The 19215-nt window shown below is 41.1% G+C and overlaps 1 protein-coding gene across 21 annotated transcripts in view; it reads right to left on the bottom strand.

The window, feature by feature from the left end:
• yem (yemanuclein) overlaps positions 1-19215 on the bottom strand; it is a 65500-nt gene continuing 46285 nt past the window's right edge. For 6 of the 21 annotated variants that reach the window (XM_073962299.1, XM_073962301.1, XM_073962303.1 and 3 more), the window contains 8 exons: positions 18613-18993; positions 7077-7283; positions 6202-7015; positions 6002-6146; positions 5701-5940; positions 5567-5638; positions 4390-5416; positions 1-1088 (listed from right to left, as the gene is read on the bottom strand). In XM_073962299.1, coding sequence (XP_073818400.1) covers positions 957-1088; positions 4390-5416; positions 5567-5638; positions 5701-5940; positions 6002-6146; positions 6202-7015; positions 7077-7283; positions 18613-18852 — 2877 coding nt within the window. In that variant the 5' untranslated portion in view covers positions 18853-18993 and the 3' untranslated portion in view covers positions 1-956. Of the gene's footprint in view, positions 1089-4389; positions 5417-5566; positions 5639-5700; positions 5941-6001; positions 6147-6201; positions 7016-7076; positions 7284-18612; positions 18994-19042; positions 19146-19215 lie in introns of those variants that run through there. The other 15 variants (XM_073962311.1, XM_073962312.1, XM_073962313.1 and 12 more) reach the window with 5 other exon arrangements.

Below are 19215 nucleotides of genomic sequence, written 5' to 3'. Positions count from 1 at the left end.
TATATTGTACTTAATTTAAGTTTTGTTTTTTGTTTATTTTTAGAAAAATTATAAATTACACATATGTATCCTTAAATTAAACAACATACAGTTTTTTTCATCTTTCATTTTTTTTTACTAATTTTGAGATGAATCAATTATAATGAGAAAAAAACCAATAGACTCACGACGAAAAACGATTATAACAAAATATGAAAAACATACTTTACACTGGTAAAACTAAAAGAGGGGGTCACAAAAAAACAATCGATGTGAACAAGATGATATTATTTCTTTAGGTGTTGTTGCTGTGCTTGACGGCGACTTCCAGATGTGGTGGTGGTTGATGAAGAGGAGGAGGTGGAGGAGGAAGCTGATCTTATGTGACTTTGATATTTTAAAGATGACTCATTCAATGATGATGGCGACGACAACGATGATGTTGATGTAGTTAGTGATGGTAATAGGAATGGATTTTGTGTTAGAAATCCTGGTGGTAAGGACAATGAGGAGGCTTGCAAAAGGGATGATTTGATATTTACACCAAGTGAAGAACTATTGTTATTTATACTGGATGGCGGTTGAGGTGTTAGAAATAAAGGCAGTGTTGATAAATTACTAAAATTTAAATTATCCTTGCATAACGGTAGTGGTGTTGTTGCTGTTGTTGTCGTTGAACTCGCTGCCGATGATGCCGTTACGGCGGTTGAAAAGCCGACAATACCTTGTGCAACTGCTGCTGCTGCTGTAACGGCTGGCAGTGTGGGTATTTTATTACCGGTGGTGTTTGTTGCTGTTATCGTTGAGGTATTACCACACAATGAGGATAATACTAAGGCCGCTGCTACAGTTTGTTCGTGATTGTAAAATGCCGTAGAAGTTGTCACACTGGAACTGGTCGACATAGGTGGAGTACCTATTAAACTCAGTGGATTGGGCGACGACGATGGTGTGTGATTCCTCAACGGTGTTTTGGGTCATTGATGTGGCATATTTGAGGGCATTGGTGACGAAGATGTTGATGGTCGTGATTGTTGTTGATTAGCTGATGCTGTCGCCGCACCACCGCCGCCAGATGATGACAAAATTGGTTGGACCTGTAGATGCTGCTGGCAAACAATTGATGGAAGAGAAATTCATAAATAAGGTTGTGTTATGCAAACAAAGGGAACGTTGACTCCGTCTTACTGTAATACACATCAAAGTTTGTAAAAAATGGTACGCGAAGGAACCTGCCACCATACAGACTACCAAAGCAAACGTGAATTTAGACAAGATAACAGCAAAACAGTGTGTTCGTTCTTATTTTGCCCGATGTGGACTGAAACCTCAATATACATCTGTTCCCACAACATCATCGAAGAGACAAGTGATACTTTTCTTATATCAGTAAGTGCACGCCGATTCATATTGGGATATGGCACCTATTTTTTTATCGCCGAGTCCTGTATAACTGTATAAAATTTTACATCATGAACTGATGACTCTGGACATAAATGTGGTAGAATGGAATATTCCCACTGCCCATGACACGCAGACTCTAGGTATCACCCTCGACATCCTTTTCAAAACATATAATAATAATAATTATTCCACAAACATCCCATAAGGGACAAGGGAGACTTCTCTCATATCAATGAGTGCACCCCGATTCATATTAGCTCAATGATATGGGACCTACAGTTTATCGCCGAGTCCGAACAGCGTGTCTAAGACACCACTTTTGTAGAGAAGTTTTTCATGGCTGAAATACTTAGGAAATGTCGCCAACATTACTGAGGGGTATTTTGCCACCGTTGAAAAGTGTTTTGATGTTGCCTGGCCGGGGAATCGAATCCACCACCTTATGTGTGCAAGGCGGGTGTGCATTCCATTGCACCACGGTGGCACCCTAACATATACTATACTCAAAGCGGTGTTGATATTTACACTCACAGACACGTCTGAACTTCCGATAAAGTTTTCCGATTTCTATTCGATTTTTGTAAGGGATATTTTCACCCATTTCGTTACGAGTTCCGAGAGAAATGCCGAAACTAAATTTCCCTTCCGATTTTCCCAAAGATTTTCTTACGATTTCGCTCCTACATTTCGTTTCGAAATGATGTCAACCAACTACTCCAAACAACTTTCGTTATGATCGGACGGAACTAGGGTTTGCTGAGAATATAAGCCTATACCTGGCCGAAATTCATCAGTTCCAGATTGGACATAATTTCTAAGTAAAAACCAGGGGAAGTAATTTACAAACAACAAGTAAAAAAGTATCAGTCGGCTTTGCCGACAGAGATATACCCTCAGCCTGTGCAAATTGAAACACTTTTTTCACAAAAAACTTATGTATTTAGGGGATTTCAAAATTTTGGTCGTATGAACCGACAAAAATGTTGATTAGGATTAAAGTTCAAAAGTTTTGCGGAAAAGGTACTTAAAGGAATGGACCGACATAGACCATGGGGTGCCCAAGAGGGGGGTTTTTACACCCTTCGGGCTGTTTTCTCAAGAAGTATGGACTTGCCCCTGAAACAACTTTTACCATCGTAATTGAGGCAGCGAATGTGAGGTGCTTCAACAAAAATCAAAGGGATTCAAAAGCAGGTCTTAAAGTGAACTTATCCAAAATTTTGTGTGCGAGGTACGGGATGGAGTGGACAAATATAGTCCATATTCGAACCTGATCTATATCTGGTAGATATTATGAGAATGTGTAAAGTATGGACCAAATCGGTCACTCCCATCAAGAGTTATCGTGCGCACAACTTTTCCGAATATTTTTGAACATTTGTGGGGTAGGTACCTGAAGTAGTGGACCGATATGGCTTGTCCACGAACTTGAAGTAAGTTTGGAAACAATAAGTTTGGAAACAAATTTTGGCCGGAATCAGCATTTCCGTTCGAGAATTATCTGGCGCTTCCACCCATAAACATGGTGTCATAGGGTTTGTTTTTTAACTTTCAGGCTATTTTTTCAGGAAGTATGGACTTGCCCCTGAGGAAACTTGAACCTTCGCATAGGCGACAGTGAATATAAGATGTTACAACAAAAACCAAGGCAATTCGAGAGCAGGTCCTAAACTGAACTTTTCCGAAATTTTATGTGGGAGGTACTCGAAGGAGTTTACCGATTGAGTCCATATTGGGACTTTATCTTAGTCTGGTAGAAATTTCATAATGTGCAAACTATGGACCAAATCGGTTACTCCCTTCAAGAGTTATCGTACGCACAAATTTTCCGAACATTTTCGAACTTTTGTGGGGGAGGTACCGGAAGGAGTGGACCGATAGAAACCATCTTTAAACTTGAACTAAGTTTGGACAAAATATTACGAAAGCCAAATTTTGGACCGAATCGGCAGATCCGTTCGAGAGTTATCTTGCGCTCCAACCACTACACACGGTGTCTTAGGGTATTTTTGTAACTTTCAGACTATTTTCTCAGGAAGTATGGACTTGCCCCTAATGAAACTTACAGCGTCGTATAGAGGACAGCGAATACAACTTGCGTAAACAAAAATCAATGCGATTCGAGACCAGGTCCTAAACTAAACTTTTCCGAAATTTTGTTTGGGAGGTACCCGAAGGAGTGGACCGATTGAGTCCATGTTGGAACCTTATCTAAGTTTGGTAGAAATTACACGATGTGCAAAGTGTGGACCAAATCGGTTATTCCCTACAAGAGTTATCGTGCGCACAAGTTTTGCGACAATTTTTGAACATTTGTGGGGGAGGTACAGGAAGGAGTAGACCGATATAACCCAGCTTGGAACTTAAACTAAGTTTGGACAAAATATTACGAAAGCCAAAATTTGGATCGAATCGATTGATCCGTTCGAGAGTTATCGTACGCTCCAGCCAGCCAGACAGACAGACGGACGGACATTGCTCAATCGACTCCAAATTGTCTGAAACACATTTCGTCCAAACATACTTGGGGTCTAAAACCATTATTTCGATGAGGCACATTTTGGCCGTATGAAAGTGTATATACCCTCGTTAGCATAAATGCTGAGGGTATAAAAATTGCATAACAAACGGAAGTATCTAGATGACGAGTAACTATCATCTGTATGAAGCGACAAGTTTACTGTCATTGCAATAATCTATCTTGTTTTGTTCACTGAATAGATCCCACTGACGTGCGACGACAGGAGCCGTCCTATTACACAGCAAATCATTGAAATCTATAGGGTCCTACTTTACCTTCCAGGTTGACACCTAATCAAGCTTTGACCATACCACACAGGGCATCAACTTTCATTGTGGCAAATATCACAATCCTGGACCGCACTTCGCTGTGGAGTAGACCACAACTAACCACTTTCGGCACGTAATATTCAGTAATTTGGAGTCGCCGTATAAACTCAGATCTAGAGAAATAAAAATTTTCTATATACATTGCTACAAACTTACCTCCCCCAAATCCATAAATGCATTAACCATTTTATTATAACCTTCGACACCCAATAGATTTAATGCTCCCGATGTCAGAGTTGCATTTGGTGGTTGTTTCTTGGTATTTTTATTATTGTTATTGTTGTAAGTCTTTTCGGTACCAGGTTGATTAGAATTCGGTGTTGAGCTACGGCTATTAGTCTTCTGTTTTTTATTTGCATTAATCTTTGCCGGATAATAACCGACAATTTCAATTTCAGAGTCGGCACCACTACTTTCACGACGCGACACCGAACTGGTAGTTGTGTTGGTCATTGTATACGATGCTAAGGCTGCATTGGCTGCGGCGGCTTGTTGCATTATTTCATTGGGACATGTATAATTGTCGAGATCAATAACATGTGTATTATTGGAATGTTTCAGGGGTTGTGATAAAGCAGCCACTGTTGCACTAAATATTGACGATGTTGCTGCTGCAGAAGCTGCCATAGATGTTGGTGATATTATGTGATTTATACTGTGATCCGATTTCTTATTGGGCGATGTTAAATCTAGGCCCGCCGGCATATTTTTTGTGTTGGCGGATTTTTGTTGTTCTCCATTTAGTTTGGCAGCTTTGGCTGCCTTGACTTGTTTGTTGCTTGGATTTGTATCAGTGTTTTTGCGTTTTAAACTCGAAGACGTATTGCTGCTACTGGCAACAGAATCGGTATCCGAGTTGGCATTCGAACGAGGAGGATTGGTTTCGGGCGGAGGGTTTGCTAGAGTACTAGAACTTGTTGTGGTCGGTTGTACAGAGGATACTGCATTTTGGGCTGATGATAACGATGCTTTTGATTTTTCCTTTTCTTTAGCTTTTTTGACAGCATTCTTTCTCCTTTCAATTTCCTTTTGTAGTTCTTCATAACGCATCCAGCCTTTGGGCCATATTTCCACAACCTTTTTGCTCATATAGCTGGTAATGAAATCTTCTAGCGTTTCTTTTTTCTTTCCCAGCACGGGGTATGATGTCCAACGCACTTGGTAAACATCGTACAAGAGATTCCTAAAAACAAAACACAAAATTGATTGATGTTTTTTAAAGTAAATACAGTCGAAATCAATTATAACTACAACAGATTTCGTCGTTATAACCGATATATTGTTATGAACGATTACTTTATAAGCGATTTCAACTGTAAGTGAACATGCTAACCTTAAGTTAGGATTCCAGGGGAATTTTTTCTTTGGCATCTTGGGAGGCTGATCAGAATTCACATTTCCGGCTCTGAAATTGTTTATATTCAAATTAAAACTACCCTTAATATACAACTCCTATTTTACACTTACTGTAGTTCAGCATATCTTCTCAATTCAGCATCGTAGCTGGATATTACAAGAGGCATTGTTTCTGTTACGGCTTTTTGAAGTTTGTTAAAGGCCCGTTTAGTCTTTAGTTTCTCTTCCTTTTCGCGCAACTGCCTTGCCTTGCGTAAAAAGAAATATTTCGGTTGTAAAAGCTGATATTCCAAATGAGCATAGACCACGCTACGATCAGCTTTATCAATACACAGTAAAGCATCATCAATTCTGCAATAATAAACCAACCAATTGGGTATTCAAATTTCAGTTCTGTTTCATAATTTCTTACTTCAAAAAGCTTTCAGATAAACGATCATCAAATTGAAGTTTCTTGCCCAGCATATTTTTGGCTTTAAGGCCATCTCGGAATTCCACAACACTAGCCAAAACATCTGGCTCCAAATCTGGCAGTTTGCTATCTGAAGACCTTAGTTCTATAATTAGAAACATTGTTATAATAATTCAAGATAATGTTTCTTAAATTCTTACTTTCATTTGTTGGGTTCTCATCATTACTGGATGCTGACTTTTTATCTGTTTGTGTTTTGGGAGCACTTTGATTGGAATCACTGTTATCTGACTCTTCGCCATCATCATCCTCATCGGAATCATCGCTAGAATCTTCATCATCATCATCGTCATCACCTGAGGATGATTTACCCTTGACTTTACCATTACCAGTGCCAGATGATTTAACGTCATTTGTTGTTTGTGATTTTAGGAAATTATCCCTCTGGGCCTTGAGCATATCTTTCACAGTTGTGGTTTTCTCGATCTTTTTAGCAAGTCTTTCCTTTTCTGAATCCGAGGCTAAATCATCAGTCACAGGTTTTGGTGAATTTGATGATGATCCCGACGATACACCACTAGTGACATTTTTTATCTTCAATTTCTTTGTTTTACTTCCACCGTTTTCTGTTGGTGGATTAGAGGCTTTCTTTTTCGCCCCTGAATTTAAAGAAACTTTTGACTTTTTCTCGACGGCAGGTGCTGCAGATGAACTAGACTTGGATTTTGCCGTTTCAACAGAAGCTTCTTCTGCTGAATCTTCCTCTTCTTCATCATCCTCGTCATCATCAGAATCATCCTCCTCATCTTCTTCATCATCATCGTCATCAGATGAAGATGAATCTTCAGATGAGGATGATATGATTGCTTTTTTCGGACGATTTGGCATTTTAATAATTTCATCCGTTTTGGTGGTCGTCGATTCCGTATGAAGTTTTTTAAATTCTAATGCTCCACAATTAATATAGAAACCACCTTCAATTGTTTCCACTTCATCGGGTACCATCTCATCATACTAAAATGACACAAAAATTAATTAGTAAAATATTCAAATATTATTGAAACCCGAGACATACCGCCTCTGTATTATCAATAAACGAGTCTGACTCGTCATATCCCATGCCGATGTCGATATCATCTCTTTTATTTTTTCCACGTCCGCTAACATAGGCATTTCCATATTTCCTCTCTAACTCTTTTGCAATGCGTGCAACATCATCATCATTATCCTCAAATGGATCCGAGAAACCATTTGTCTTCTGTTTAAGCTTTTTCAGTTTTTTCTGGAAAAATAAATAAGACGCATTTTTGAATATGCTACATGTTTTCAATATTAGAGGTAAAATTTGGAATATTAAGATACATATTATTTTTTATATACCCAAATTTTGATCGGGATTGAGAAATCTTATAACACTACAGTTAAACATTCAAATACCGAATCACATAGTATCGTTCTTACAGGACATTACCGAGATCCCAAATAAAGGCAGTTTAGCCATATCTATACACATGTAAAACCCCTCGATACTCCCGCCACCCTGTGGGGACAGCGTACGCAAAACCAACTGCACTGTGTAAATTTAAATACAATAGTAAGGGGAATTCATAAAATGTCTAGAAGTTTTCGGAATGTGTGGTCTACCAGCATTTTTAATAGGCTTTCCGAAAATGCATACCCCTTCGACGCATCGCCACCCCTTAGACCTTCTTGCAACTCGATGTATATTTGGAAGAAATGTTACGACATGCAAATGTCGACCTAATCGGATATTCAATTCGTAAGATATTGTGATCATCAGTCATTTTTGTTGGTGCCGACAAGGGGTTTTATAGCTTTCAGGTCATTATATCGGGAAGCATGGACGACAAAAAAATTTGCCATCGTAAAAGTAGCCGTGATATTTTTTAAACTATAATACGAGACATGTCGTTCAACTGCATTTTATCCATACCCAGCAAAAATTCGGATCCATTAGTCATTACGTAACCCATTGCAAAGTAATATAAACAAGCTTCTTTTCCCATTACAAGTAATCTGAAAAGTAATGGGATACTTCTTAAAAAATTACAAGGCAAACCTACTTACTTTGCTCCTCACTAAGTTCGTGCGCGTGGCATAGTATGTAGTGTATTTGGCTAGCAATCAGAGGGTTCGTGTGTTCAACTCGCACAAAAACTCTACATCAATTGTTTTAAAAATAGAATTTTTTTCAACTAACTTTTCAACTTCTAGTGGCCCCAGAATAACTAGTTATTCTAGTGGTCATAAAATAACTACAAACTGAGTGCGACATGCCCTTGTAAAAATAATGGGGAAGAAAGGGGGTTTGCGAGTAGTTACGGCTGCCAAAAATCCCTTACAATACCCATGATTTTGGGAGGACTTTTTTTGCTGGGATACATTTTGAAAATTTTAAACCGAGTTGACTTAAATTAATTTAAATTTTATCCACCTACGTCAATCCGTTCGGACGCTAGAGTGATTTCCACAGACGGACGGATACGGCTATATCGATGTAGAATTGCACGCTGATCAAGAATATATATAGTTTGTGGGGTCTACAATGATTATTTCGAGTAGTTACAAACGTAGTGACAAACTTAATATACCCCCATCCTATGGTGGAGGGTATAAAAACGCGTCAGGATAATTTATTTTATAAATTGAATGGAACAATTTAAGTTTTGGGCCCAAATCCGGATACTTTTTTATATTTTTGCCACAGATACTCGCTTCTTGTGGTCCTGATTACGTTATCATATAACTTTTCTTAGGGAAGTCCATGCTTCCCGAGATTTGGCCGTACTCATGATTTGTTCTTATATTTTTACAGTCGACCGAGGCAATATTGGTATCAAAATAAAGCCTGCGGGTAATATCGTTTTAAAATTAAAAGTTCTTGTGGGTAACCAGTTCTCATTTGGGAATAAAACTTTCACCTAAGACTTTCCCCCACCGGGGGATAGCAATCTTGAAGCGATGTGGGGGCTTAAGTTCGCAATTTTCTTCTTGACCAGGCAGTGCACTTCAAGTGCACACTCTGCACTTCAAGTGTACTGCCTGGGAAATAGAAGGTTGCGTACGAACAAAGGTTATCCCAGGTTTCAATCTCCTACCTCAAAAGAGATCCCCTAAAACCGGGGTGTCAAGCGACCTCGTGCCCATCGGTGTTCTACGGTTTCCAGTTAGGGTACCAACTGTATTTGAACGGAGCACTTCCACGAGTAATTAGTGCCCTATTCATGGTAAGGAGGGCTATGCCATGGCTGTCCTCAACTCCCTCAATAAACACTTTCTCTATGGATAATATTACAAATGAAACTAGAAACCCCAAAACAACAAAAACAATTTCACCCTCGATATCGACCCTAGCTACGACAATGGACAACGCCGCACCAAGTGCGACTATGGAACGACCACACCGTCCCTGGGCGGGGACGAGACCCTGACGAACTCGACAATGGACAAGATTAGTCAAAATATCCTCACGCAGAGCAGGGAATTGCTCGATCTCCTGGGGCAGAGAGAGACCCACAGATTGAGTCAGGAGAGTCCCCCCCTGGAACTGGGAAGACGAATTCCTTATGTCGGATGAAGAGATGGATGTTACAGTCATCCCATCCCGGACATCCCAGGGAACGCTCTCTTCAGTCCAAGGGGGATCTCTAACCTCACCCTAGTGAGTCCCAATCCCCTGGGGGATAGTTCATCGGTCGGAAACGATAGACCTTCCTTCCCGAGGCAAGACGCCATGGAGGAAGAAGTCGTACTGGAGGAAGTGACACCCTCCACTATGACCTCAACCAACATGGGCAGTAAGGCCAAGGAAAAGAAGGACCGGCATGAATATAAAAGATTTGCCAAAAATTGCCCCAACTGAGGTTAGTTAGTCAAGACGAATTCTGATTAATCGGTATGAGGCTTCGAATTGCGAGGAGGCTTGAACCTAAGTACATCACATGGAGAAGATCCCCATTCTGGTTGATCGGATTCCGACTCCTGCAGCGACTGCACCCTCCAACCCAACGGCTGGTAAGAGTGCAGTGGTTCCAGAGATAGCACTAAACACGGAAGTGTCAGGCGGCTGGAACTCCTTGTAAAACTTTCCGATTTATTATTATTATGCATTATATTCTTAGGGACGGACCCGGTTATTTTGCCTCTAAAGCTTTTTAAAAGGTTACAACTAGTGGTCACTCGATGAAGTTACATTCACCCGTTCCGAAGATATAACCAAAGTATCCGATTCCAGCACCTCGGTCTTAAAAAAAAAACGAGTAAAAAAGTATCAGTCGGCTTTGACGACAGATAAATACCCTCAGCATATCGCTCATTTACTCAAAGAGTGACACATCTCAAAAAACCTAGTTTCGAGAAAAACGAATTTTAAGTTGGGATTGAAATTTGACCTTCCAACTTAAAACGATTATTACACAAAAAATAAAATAACTGTGTGGACCATAGTTTGCAAACAGCTAGCCAGATATCAGTACTAAATTTCTGTGCAAGGTCAAGCAGGATTTGAAGTGTTTTAGTGTTTCATAAACTCAAAAAACTTTTTTGTTGAATTATGCCAAACCCGTAGTAAATGAGCTGTAACTCGATGAGTTTTAGAGATATCAGCATGAAAATTTGACACAAGATAAAATAGAAGTCATAGAAAAAATAGAAATTGCAAACTCAGAAAACGCATTTTTTGAGTTATGCCACTCTTTGAGTAAATGAGCGATATGTGAATTGAAACTTTCATCTCTACGGACAGGTTGGATGTATTTAGAGTTTTTTAGTATTTTGTTGCCTTTTTTGGACATTTGAAATTGCCGACAAAATGTGGATTAGGATTTTGTAAAGGAGGTACTTAAAGGAATGGACCGACATAATCCATTATGGAAGTGGATATTATGTTGGGAGTCATACCTTTTCGATAGATATCGCGCCCACTAGTCATTTCAGTGGATCACCGTATAACTTTTGGACCAGTATGCCAGGAAGCATGGAATTGTCCACGGAAAACATAATATCGCTGTAAACGGGACCACACCGAACAGCATCAGTAAACATTTCCAAAGCGTCTTTGAACAGACAGAACAGAACTGCAGTTACACACAAATATTGAACTTTTGTGGGGGAGGTACACTAAGGTATCTCCATTTTAGAAGCTAAACTAAATTTGGAGAAAATATTAGGAGAACCGTAGTTTAGACCAAGTTTGTTCAAGAGATATCGTGCAAATATGACGAAGACCAAATCGGTTGATCCGTTCGAGAGTTACTGTACTCTCCAGCCACAACATAAGGTGCCATAGGGGTTTTTTTACACTTTTCGGGCTGTTTTCCCAAGAAGTATGGACTTTCCCCTGAAAAAAACTTTGACAAAGTGATTCGAGAGTAGTTCATAAAGTGAACTTATTCGAAATCTAATCTATATCTGTTAGGTATATTAGGATGCGGAAAGTCTGGACCAAATCGGTCGCTCCCTTCAAGGGTTATCGTGCGATCAATTTTTCCAAACATTTTTGAACTTTTGTGGGGGAGGTACCTGAAGAAGTGGGCCGATTTGGCTTAACTTCGAACATAAACTTAATTTGGACAAAATATTACGAAGGCAAAGTTTTGGACCAAATCGGTTGTTGTTGTTGTTGTAACAGTTCGGTTGTATTCGGAAGCTCTTTCCTGAAAATTATAAAGGAAGAATGGAACGAGAAAAGAAAATGGAATATATTATTAATCAGTTGTGTGAATAGGATTTGATGTTGGCAATTGAAGGAATTGTGCTACTTCAATTGGATGTGACCACAAATCAACAGGGGTTAGATTTGTGGGGGCGGACGGACAGTTGAATAGATGTGGAGTATCGTGAGGGCTCTGATGGCAGGAGGGGCACCTGTTTATGGTACCGGGGACAATGCGTTCTCTGTAGGAATTGAGAATGCTACTGTAACCAGACCTAAGTTGTGCCAGTATGGAACGAGTTTGCCTTGGAAGAAGCCTCTCACTATCCGAAATTGCTGGAGGATGTTGATTTAGGACTTTATTGTTTTTGTACACACTTATGGCTTCGGAGACCGCCCGTTGGTGCACAATGTTCAGGGAGTCCGTGTAAGACAATCGGTTGACGTCCGATGGAATGACGTCTTGGATGTCATCACGGTAACACCTGAAGTCCTTACGGATGCGTCTAGGTGGTGGATCTTCCATCACTACGTGATGGTTGGGGTGACTCGGCTGATGGCTAGCCAGCAGGAACTGTCTAGTCAGCAACACATTATGTTGCCTGACTGACAGCATCCTGGTCTCCTCATGAAGATGATCTACCTGTGACATCTGGACGCAACCCGTAGCAATTCGGAGAGCATTATTTTGCGTCGTCTGCAGGATTCTCCATTGGGTGTCACTCAGGAAGGAAGTCCAAACCGGGGCAGCATAATTGAAGACAGACCGACCGATGGCCTTATAGGTCGTTATCAATGTCTCCTTATCTCTGCCCCAGGAGGTGCCAGCTAAAGCTTTAAGGACTTTGTTCCTGGATTTCACTTTCTGGTTGATGTAGGTGGCGTGCGAAGAGAAGTGGAGAAGATTGTCGAAAACTACCCCAAGGATCTTTGGACTATGAACAGTGGGGATACGCCTGCCTTCGACAAATACATCAAGCTGGTTGTTAACTTCCTTCGTCCAGGAAGTGAATAAGGACACTGAGGACTTTGTAGGGGATAGCTGAAGATTGCGCTCCCGGAAGAAATTTGTGATGGTGGCTAGGTAGTTGGAAATTCTAGCACTTACGTCGTCGATGTCAACACCAGATGAAATTATGGTGCAGTCATCAGCATACGACACCACCGAAATATCTGCTGGCGGAGGAGGGAGATTAGCAAGATAGATGTTGAATAAAATGGGGGATAGTACTCCACCTTGGGGTACTCCCATTTTAATCTTGCGGAATTTGGATTTTTGGCCTCGGAATTCAACGAAGGCTTGCCTACCATTAAGGTAATTGGCAATCCAACGCTTGACGTCATTGGGAAGGGTGGAATTCATGACGTCAGAAATCAGCATGGAATGGTGGACCGTGTCAAACGCCTTGGACAAGTCAAGCGCTGCCACAATGGTCCGTTTGGGTGGTCGTAGCTGATTTAGGCCGTTCGCAATCTTTGTGGTTATCTCTTGCAAAGCCGTGGTTGTGCTATGAGCTTCCCTGAAACCATGTTGGTGGGAGGCAAGGTGGAAACGCTGTTTCAGGGACGGGAGCAATAGGGACTCTAAAACCTTTGCTACTGGTGAAAGCATGGAGATCGGGCGGTAGGATTCTCCATTTGTAGCGGATTTGTCTGGCTTTAGAATAGGAATTATACGAGCCACTTTCCAAACGTCTGGAATTACCAATTGGGAAATTGATAGGACCTTTGTCAAGTAGCTCAAACCTACTGCTCCCAACTTCTTTAACATTACCATGGATATGCCGTCTGGCCCAAGGGCTTTAGATGGTTTGGAGTTGGAGATAATTCTCTCGACTTCACTGGATGTGAAGGAGATGGGCTGCAAATCACGCTTTAGTGACTTGCATCTCCGGAAAACGGCTCGCCTGGACCTGCTCTGCGAAGATGGATGCTCAATGAATTGGCGGCAGAACTGTGTTGCACACTTTTTGGCATCGGAATATGTAATGTTATTGAAGGCTATAGCAGGGAGATTTCTATTCTTGTTGGAACCAGATAGATTTTTAATTGTGGACCAAAGTTGCTTGGAATTAATTGTGCAGTGGTCGAGATGTTGAATCCACTTGGAACGCCTGTGTTCGAGAACCAGGTTCTCAATTTCCGCGTTCAATTGCCCAATTCGTTCGTCAGCTGGGTCATCGACACGTATTTGATCGCGCTGTTGTGCCAAACGGGATGCCCTGGATGGATAATTTGGTCTCATGAGAGGAATTCTGCCCGCTGGAATAAAGCGTTTTGCCGCCTTGAGGATTACTTCCCTTAGTGTTCTCTCACCCTTTCTGGCACATGAGGGCGGCGGCAAGTGACGTAAGGAGTCGTCAATGAAATTCGTGAAGCCATGCCAGTTGGCTTTGTTGTAGTTCACGAATGTGCGCTTGTCGGGCTCAACGAAATCGCTAGGTTTCTCCACTGTGACCAAGATTGGAATGTGGTCGGAATTTAGCGCGACTTTTGTTTGCCAAGATGCGAAAGGAAGGAGCGAGGGACTAACGATGGAAATGTCCGGAGAACTCGAGCATCTGGCTGTAATTCTAGTGGAGGATTCCTCATTGATGGATGCGAAGTCGGATTCGTCTATCTGGTCCGCAATAAGAATACCGCGTGGATCGTTCGGCAACTGGGAGTGCCATATCTCGTGATGAACATTGAAATCGCCAAGAACAATTCGGTTATCCCCTTGAAGCAGATGAATTATGCTAGGGTGATAACTTGCCCCAATGCTGTTGACGGGCGGAATATATACATTGATGATCTCGATATCAGAATCATCGGAATGAACTGAGATGCTCATGACCTCAAGGAAAGGATCGAAACGGGGGGGAACAGGAGGCGGCGTCAGAGTGTATCTGACGTCTCGCTGGATGATAAATGCGAGGCCACCTCCATGATCCCTTTCCCTATCTCGTCTGATGATGTTATAATTCCCTGAGGACGAGAGGGAACAATTACTGGTCAACTTCGTCTCCTGGAGAGCAGCAATTAGGATGTTATTGTCGTGCATGAAATTAGTGATGTCAATAACCTTATTCCTTAAACCATTGCAGTTGAACTGCATGATTTGGAATGAGGCCATCGAGTCACCACCCTGCACTAATTGCTGCTGTGGGTGCCTTTGCTGAGACTGTTGGATGGAAGGTTCACTGCTTTGCTGTTGTCTGGAATGGAGATTGGCGCGGTTCACTGGATCTGGATGACTAGGCGGAATGCTAGCCGCACTACTAGCGAGGACACTAGTAGGGGTACTACTGAATGATAAACTAGTCGGAATGCTAGCTGTAGTACCACGGGAAGGAATAGCAGGAGAACTAGCAGAAATAATAGATTGGAAACTAGTATATGTACCAACAGATGGAATAGTGGTACTGGACGAACTGCTAGTAGAATAACTAGCTGTAATATGGCTACCATTAGGTGGAATATTGGAGCCGGAACGAATACTAGTAGAATAACTAGTAGATGCGCCACTGGATGGAAGTGTGGCACTGGAAGAATAGCTAGTTGAATAGCTAGATGCGCTACTAGTTTGGACACTAGAGCTGGCACTGCTGGATGGAATACTAGACGGAGTGCTAGTCGCAGTACTGGATGAATACCTAGCGGAAGTGCTAGTCCTTGCTGCACGGATGTTGGAGCAGCATGCGGCTATGAACCTGGGACTCCAGTCCCTGTGAGTACGCAAGGTGGTACATCTCCTCATATGGCACCAGTTTTTGCAGCCATTGCACTTAACGGATGTTATATTTTCCCAGATTACACCTCTGCATACTGAACAGATCCATTGAACAGGCTGAACAGTTTGCTGCGAGCGGTTGGAATTGCTCTGAGGTGCAGGGGACGGCGTGCTCGATGTTGTTGGCTGCTGACAGCAGCTGGCAATGTATCGTTGTGACCAGTGGCGGTGTGTGGTGAGACCTGAGCACCTCCTCAGGTGGCACCAGTTTCTGCAGACGTTACATCTAACTGACGGCGAGTTTGCCGCAATACGCCTATTGCACACTGAACAAATCCAGATCGATGGACCGGGGTTTTGCTCAATGCCGGCTCGAATTAGAAGGATGGCGAGCAAAGTTGCCGGCATATTTTGCTCACCTGTGGAAAAAACTTCCGGTTGATACAGCTGTCGCTGAGTTGACAATCTCTGGCCGGGATGTTCCCGGGTCGTTCCGGAGCGAAGATCCAATTGTCGTGGGAACGGGACCAAATCGGTTGATCCGTTCGGTTCCATAGGGGTGTTTTTGCAGCTTTCAGGCTATTTTCTTAGGAAGTATGGACTTGCCCCTGATGAAATGTATATCATCGTATGGGGGCAGTGAATACAAACTGTTACAACAAAAAACAAAGCGATTCGGAAGCAGGTCCTAAACTGAACTTTTCCGAAATTTTGTGTGGAAGGTACCCGAAGCAGTGGACCGCTTGGACCTTATCTAAGTCTGGTAGAAATTTCACGATGTGCATAGTATGGCCGAAATCTGTTACTCTCTTCAAGAGTTACCGTGCGCACAAATTTTCCAAACATTTTCGAACTTTTGTGGGGGAGGTATCGGCAGGAGTGGACCGATATAACCCATATTTGACCTTAAACTAAGTTTGGACAAAATATTACAAAAGCCAAATTTTGAACCAAATCGGTTCATCCGTTCGAGAGTTATCGTGCACACCACCCATACAGACGGACAAACATTGCTAAATCGACTCCAAATTGTCTGAAACATACTTGGGGTCTAAAACCATTATTTCGATGAGACACATTTTGCCCGTATGAAAATTTATATATATTCTCGTAAGCATAAATGCTGAGGGTATAAAAACCGAAAAAGGGTGTTCTTAAAATTTATGCGAAATCATAGCTTGTAATATCTTCTCGGGGTCCATAAGATTTCCGGCGATATCAACTTTATAGTAACCGGTTCAAAACCGGGTTTAGTACCCCAAGAAATTTATGGCTTTACTCTAGTCTAGTAAAAACTCTACGATTTTTTTTGAATTTTTTTCCATAGGTAGATATTATTGCGCTGATCACGGGAATGTATAGTTTTTCTTGGATCCGGTTACCAGGGTTAAACCCGGTTCTACTAAATATGACCACTTGTTGGATAGGTATTTCCATAAGTTTTGCAATGTTACCTGGACATTCGGATCAAATAAACGGGTACGTCACGCAAGAAAAAAAAAATCAAAAAATCGAAGTTTTTAATAAACTAGAGTTGTTCCAAAATTTTACACTTCCGTAATCATCATAAAAATACTCATCTCTGGGTATTTAAAAAAAAAAAAAAATGGTCGATATGCCTTGGATTTTACTAAACAAAAGCTGTTCCCTTTAACATTGTAAAGACCTTCAGGTCTTTGGTCAGCTTAAAAATATATGAGACAAATTTTGGCTGCCAGTGATATGTCAAAAATGAAAAAAAGAGTTCCCGAGACAATTTTTTAATATTAGTGGTAAATAAAGACATAATTTTGGTGTTTTTCATGAAAATTAGGTTGACGAATAATTTCCCTCTGGGATTTTACAATATTGAAAAGACGGCAATACCAGCAATACAAGTGTCGTTTAGGGACACCTCTCGGATCGGGCTGAAATTGTTACCATAGGTAGCTCTTGTGACGCTGAACACAATGATAAATGTATAGTTTTTCGGGGGAAGTCCATACTTCCCGAGATATGGGTCTTGACATTTCGGAAATTTCGTACTTTAACACACCTATAGGTTATTTATGGGCACCTCTCGGATCGGGCTGACATTTTTACCATAGGTAGCCCTTGGGCCCTGAACACAACGATATATATTTTTCCGGGAGGAAGTCCATACTTCCCGAGATATGGGCCTTGACATTTCGGAAATTTCGTACTCGTAACACCTTTATATTGTTATGGGCACCTCTGGGATCGGGCTGAACATTTTTCAGTAGATAGCCCTTGGCACACTGAACACAACGACATATAGCTTTCCGCGGGGAAGTCCGTGCTTCCCGAGATATGGGTCTTGACTTTTTTACTTTTATCACCATTATTTTTAAAACCTATGCAATGAGTCCTAGTTTTAAAGCACACGAAGAGTACTTTCCAATGCCGCAATTATTAATGAGATTTGCTAATAATAATTTATTAAATTATACCTACATACGTCAACATAATAAAACCGAAAACAAATAACAACGTAATAATTTAAGATCACATCAGGCTACGCGATCAGAACTTTTTTTAAATTGAAAGTGTTCTTTAGTAGGCGGCCTTCGGCCGGGGATTTAAGACTTTCTCCTATGGATAGGGACAAAAGTGGGCTACGCGATCAAAACTTTCTTTTAAATTTAAAGTTTCCTAAGTAGCCGGCTTTGACCAGGAATTTAATACATTCTCCAGGTTTATAAATAGGTCGCGTGCATAAAAGTACTCTCCATAAGGTTTAAAACGATGCCCATATTTAAGAATTACTGTGTTTGTCACATAAAAATTAAATTAAATATTGCCCACGTTAGATTTGTAAAATGTCAAGACCCATATCTCGGGAAGTATAGACTTCCCCCGGAAAATTATATATCGTTGTGTTCAGGATACCAAGGGCTATCTACTGTAAAAATTTCAGCCCGATCCGAAAGGTGCCCATAAACAACCTAAAAGTGTTAATGTTAAAAAGTTTCCGAAATGTCAAGACTCATATCTCGGGAAGTATGGACTTCCCCCGGAAATTTGTATATCGTTGTATTCAGGATGCCAAGGGCTATCTACTGGCAAGGGCTATAAACGACATTTAACCCCATAATTTTGAAAATGAACTTGCACTGGCATGTTTAAACACACAAGAAAACTGCATGCCAGTCGAACACTTTTTCGGCGTTTTCGAGTATAATACATTTATTGGCATGTGTAACTGCAGGGTAACTGTGTACTCACCTTCTCCACATGAACTAGTTTGGAATAATCAAATTCTGGATACTGATTACAATCTGTTTGAAACAATTCGACATTCAAACGCAACGTTTTACAACCATTCTTATTGGACGATGTTGGAGCTGATGGTTTTTCTGCTGGAGCCAAAAAATCTGCACCAAACCTTGACGAACCGGCCGCCAAAATAGATGAAGATACCGTACTACTAATAGTTGTCAATGTAACACGTTTTGCTTCGGACATTGTTTTTGCATAAATAATTCTTGTTCACCACCTATACACACACAAACATGGATATGTCAAGTCAAAACATAAACACTGCTGATTTCTTCGTTTCCACACATTAATTGAGGCAAGAAAAACAAGCAAGCAGCATCAACGTAACTATATTATGGAAAAGAAGCAACACAATTAATTCAATCTATAAACAAACTATAGTAAATAGGGATGTCTGGCGGACGGGCGATAAAGTAAGCCAATAAGTTCAAGTTTCCTATTTTCTATGGGTAATTAAATTTTGTTGCACTGGAATTTGGGACAGAGAACGAAGTCTTCGGTAAGTATACAAGTCGGCGCCAAAGCCGCGGAGTAATATGACACTTTAAG

The sequence above is a fragment of the Musca autumnalis genome, unplaced genomic scaffold (genome assembly GCF_047663935.1).
Source record: "Musca autumnalis isolate F117 unplaced genomic scaffold, ASM4766393v1 scaffold_1, whole genome shotgun sequence".
In the NCBI taxonomy this organism is placed as follows: domain Eukaryota; kingdom Metazoa; phylum Arthropoda; class Insecta; order Diptera; family Muscidae; genus Musca; species Musca autumnalis.
Note: the sequence above shows the minus strand (reverse complement) of the source record. Positions and strands in the feature narration are given on the sequence as shown.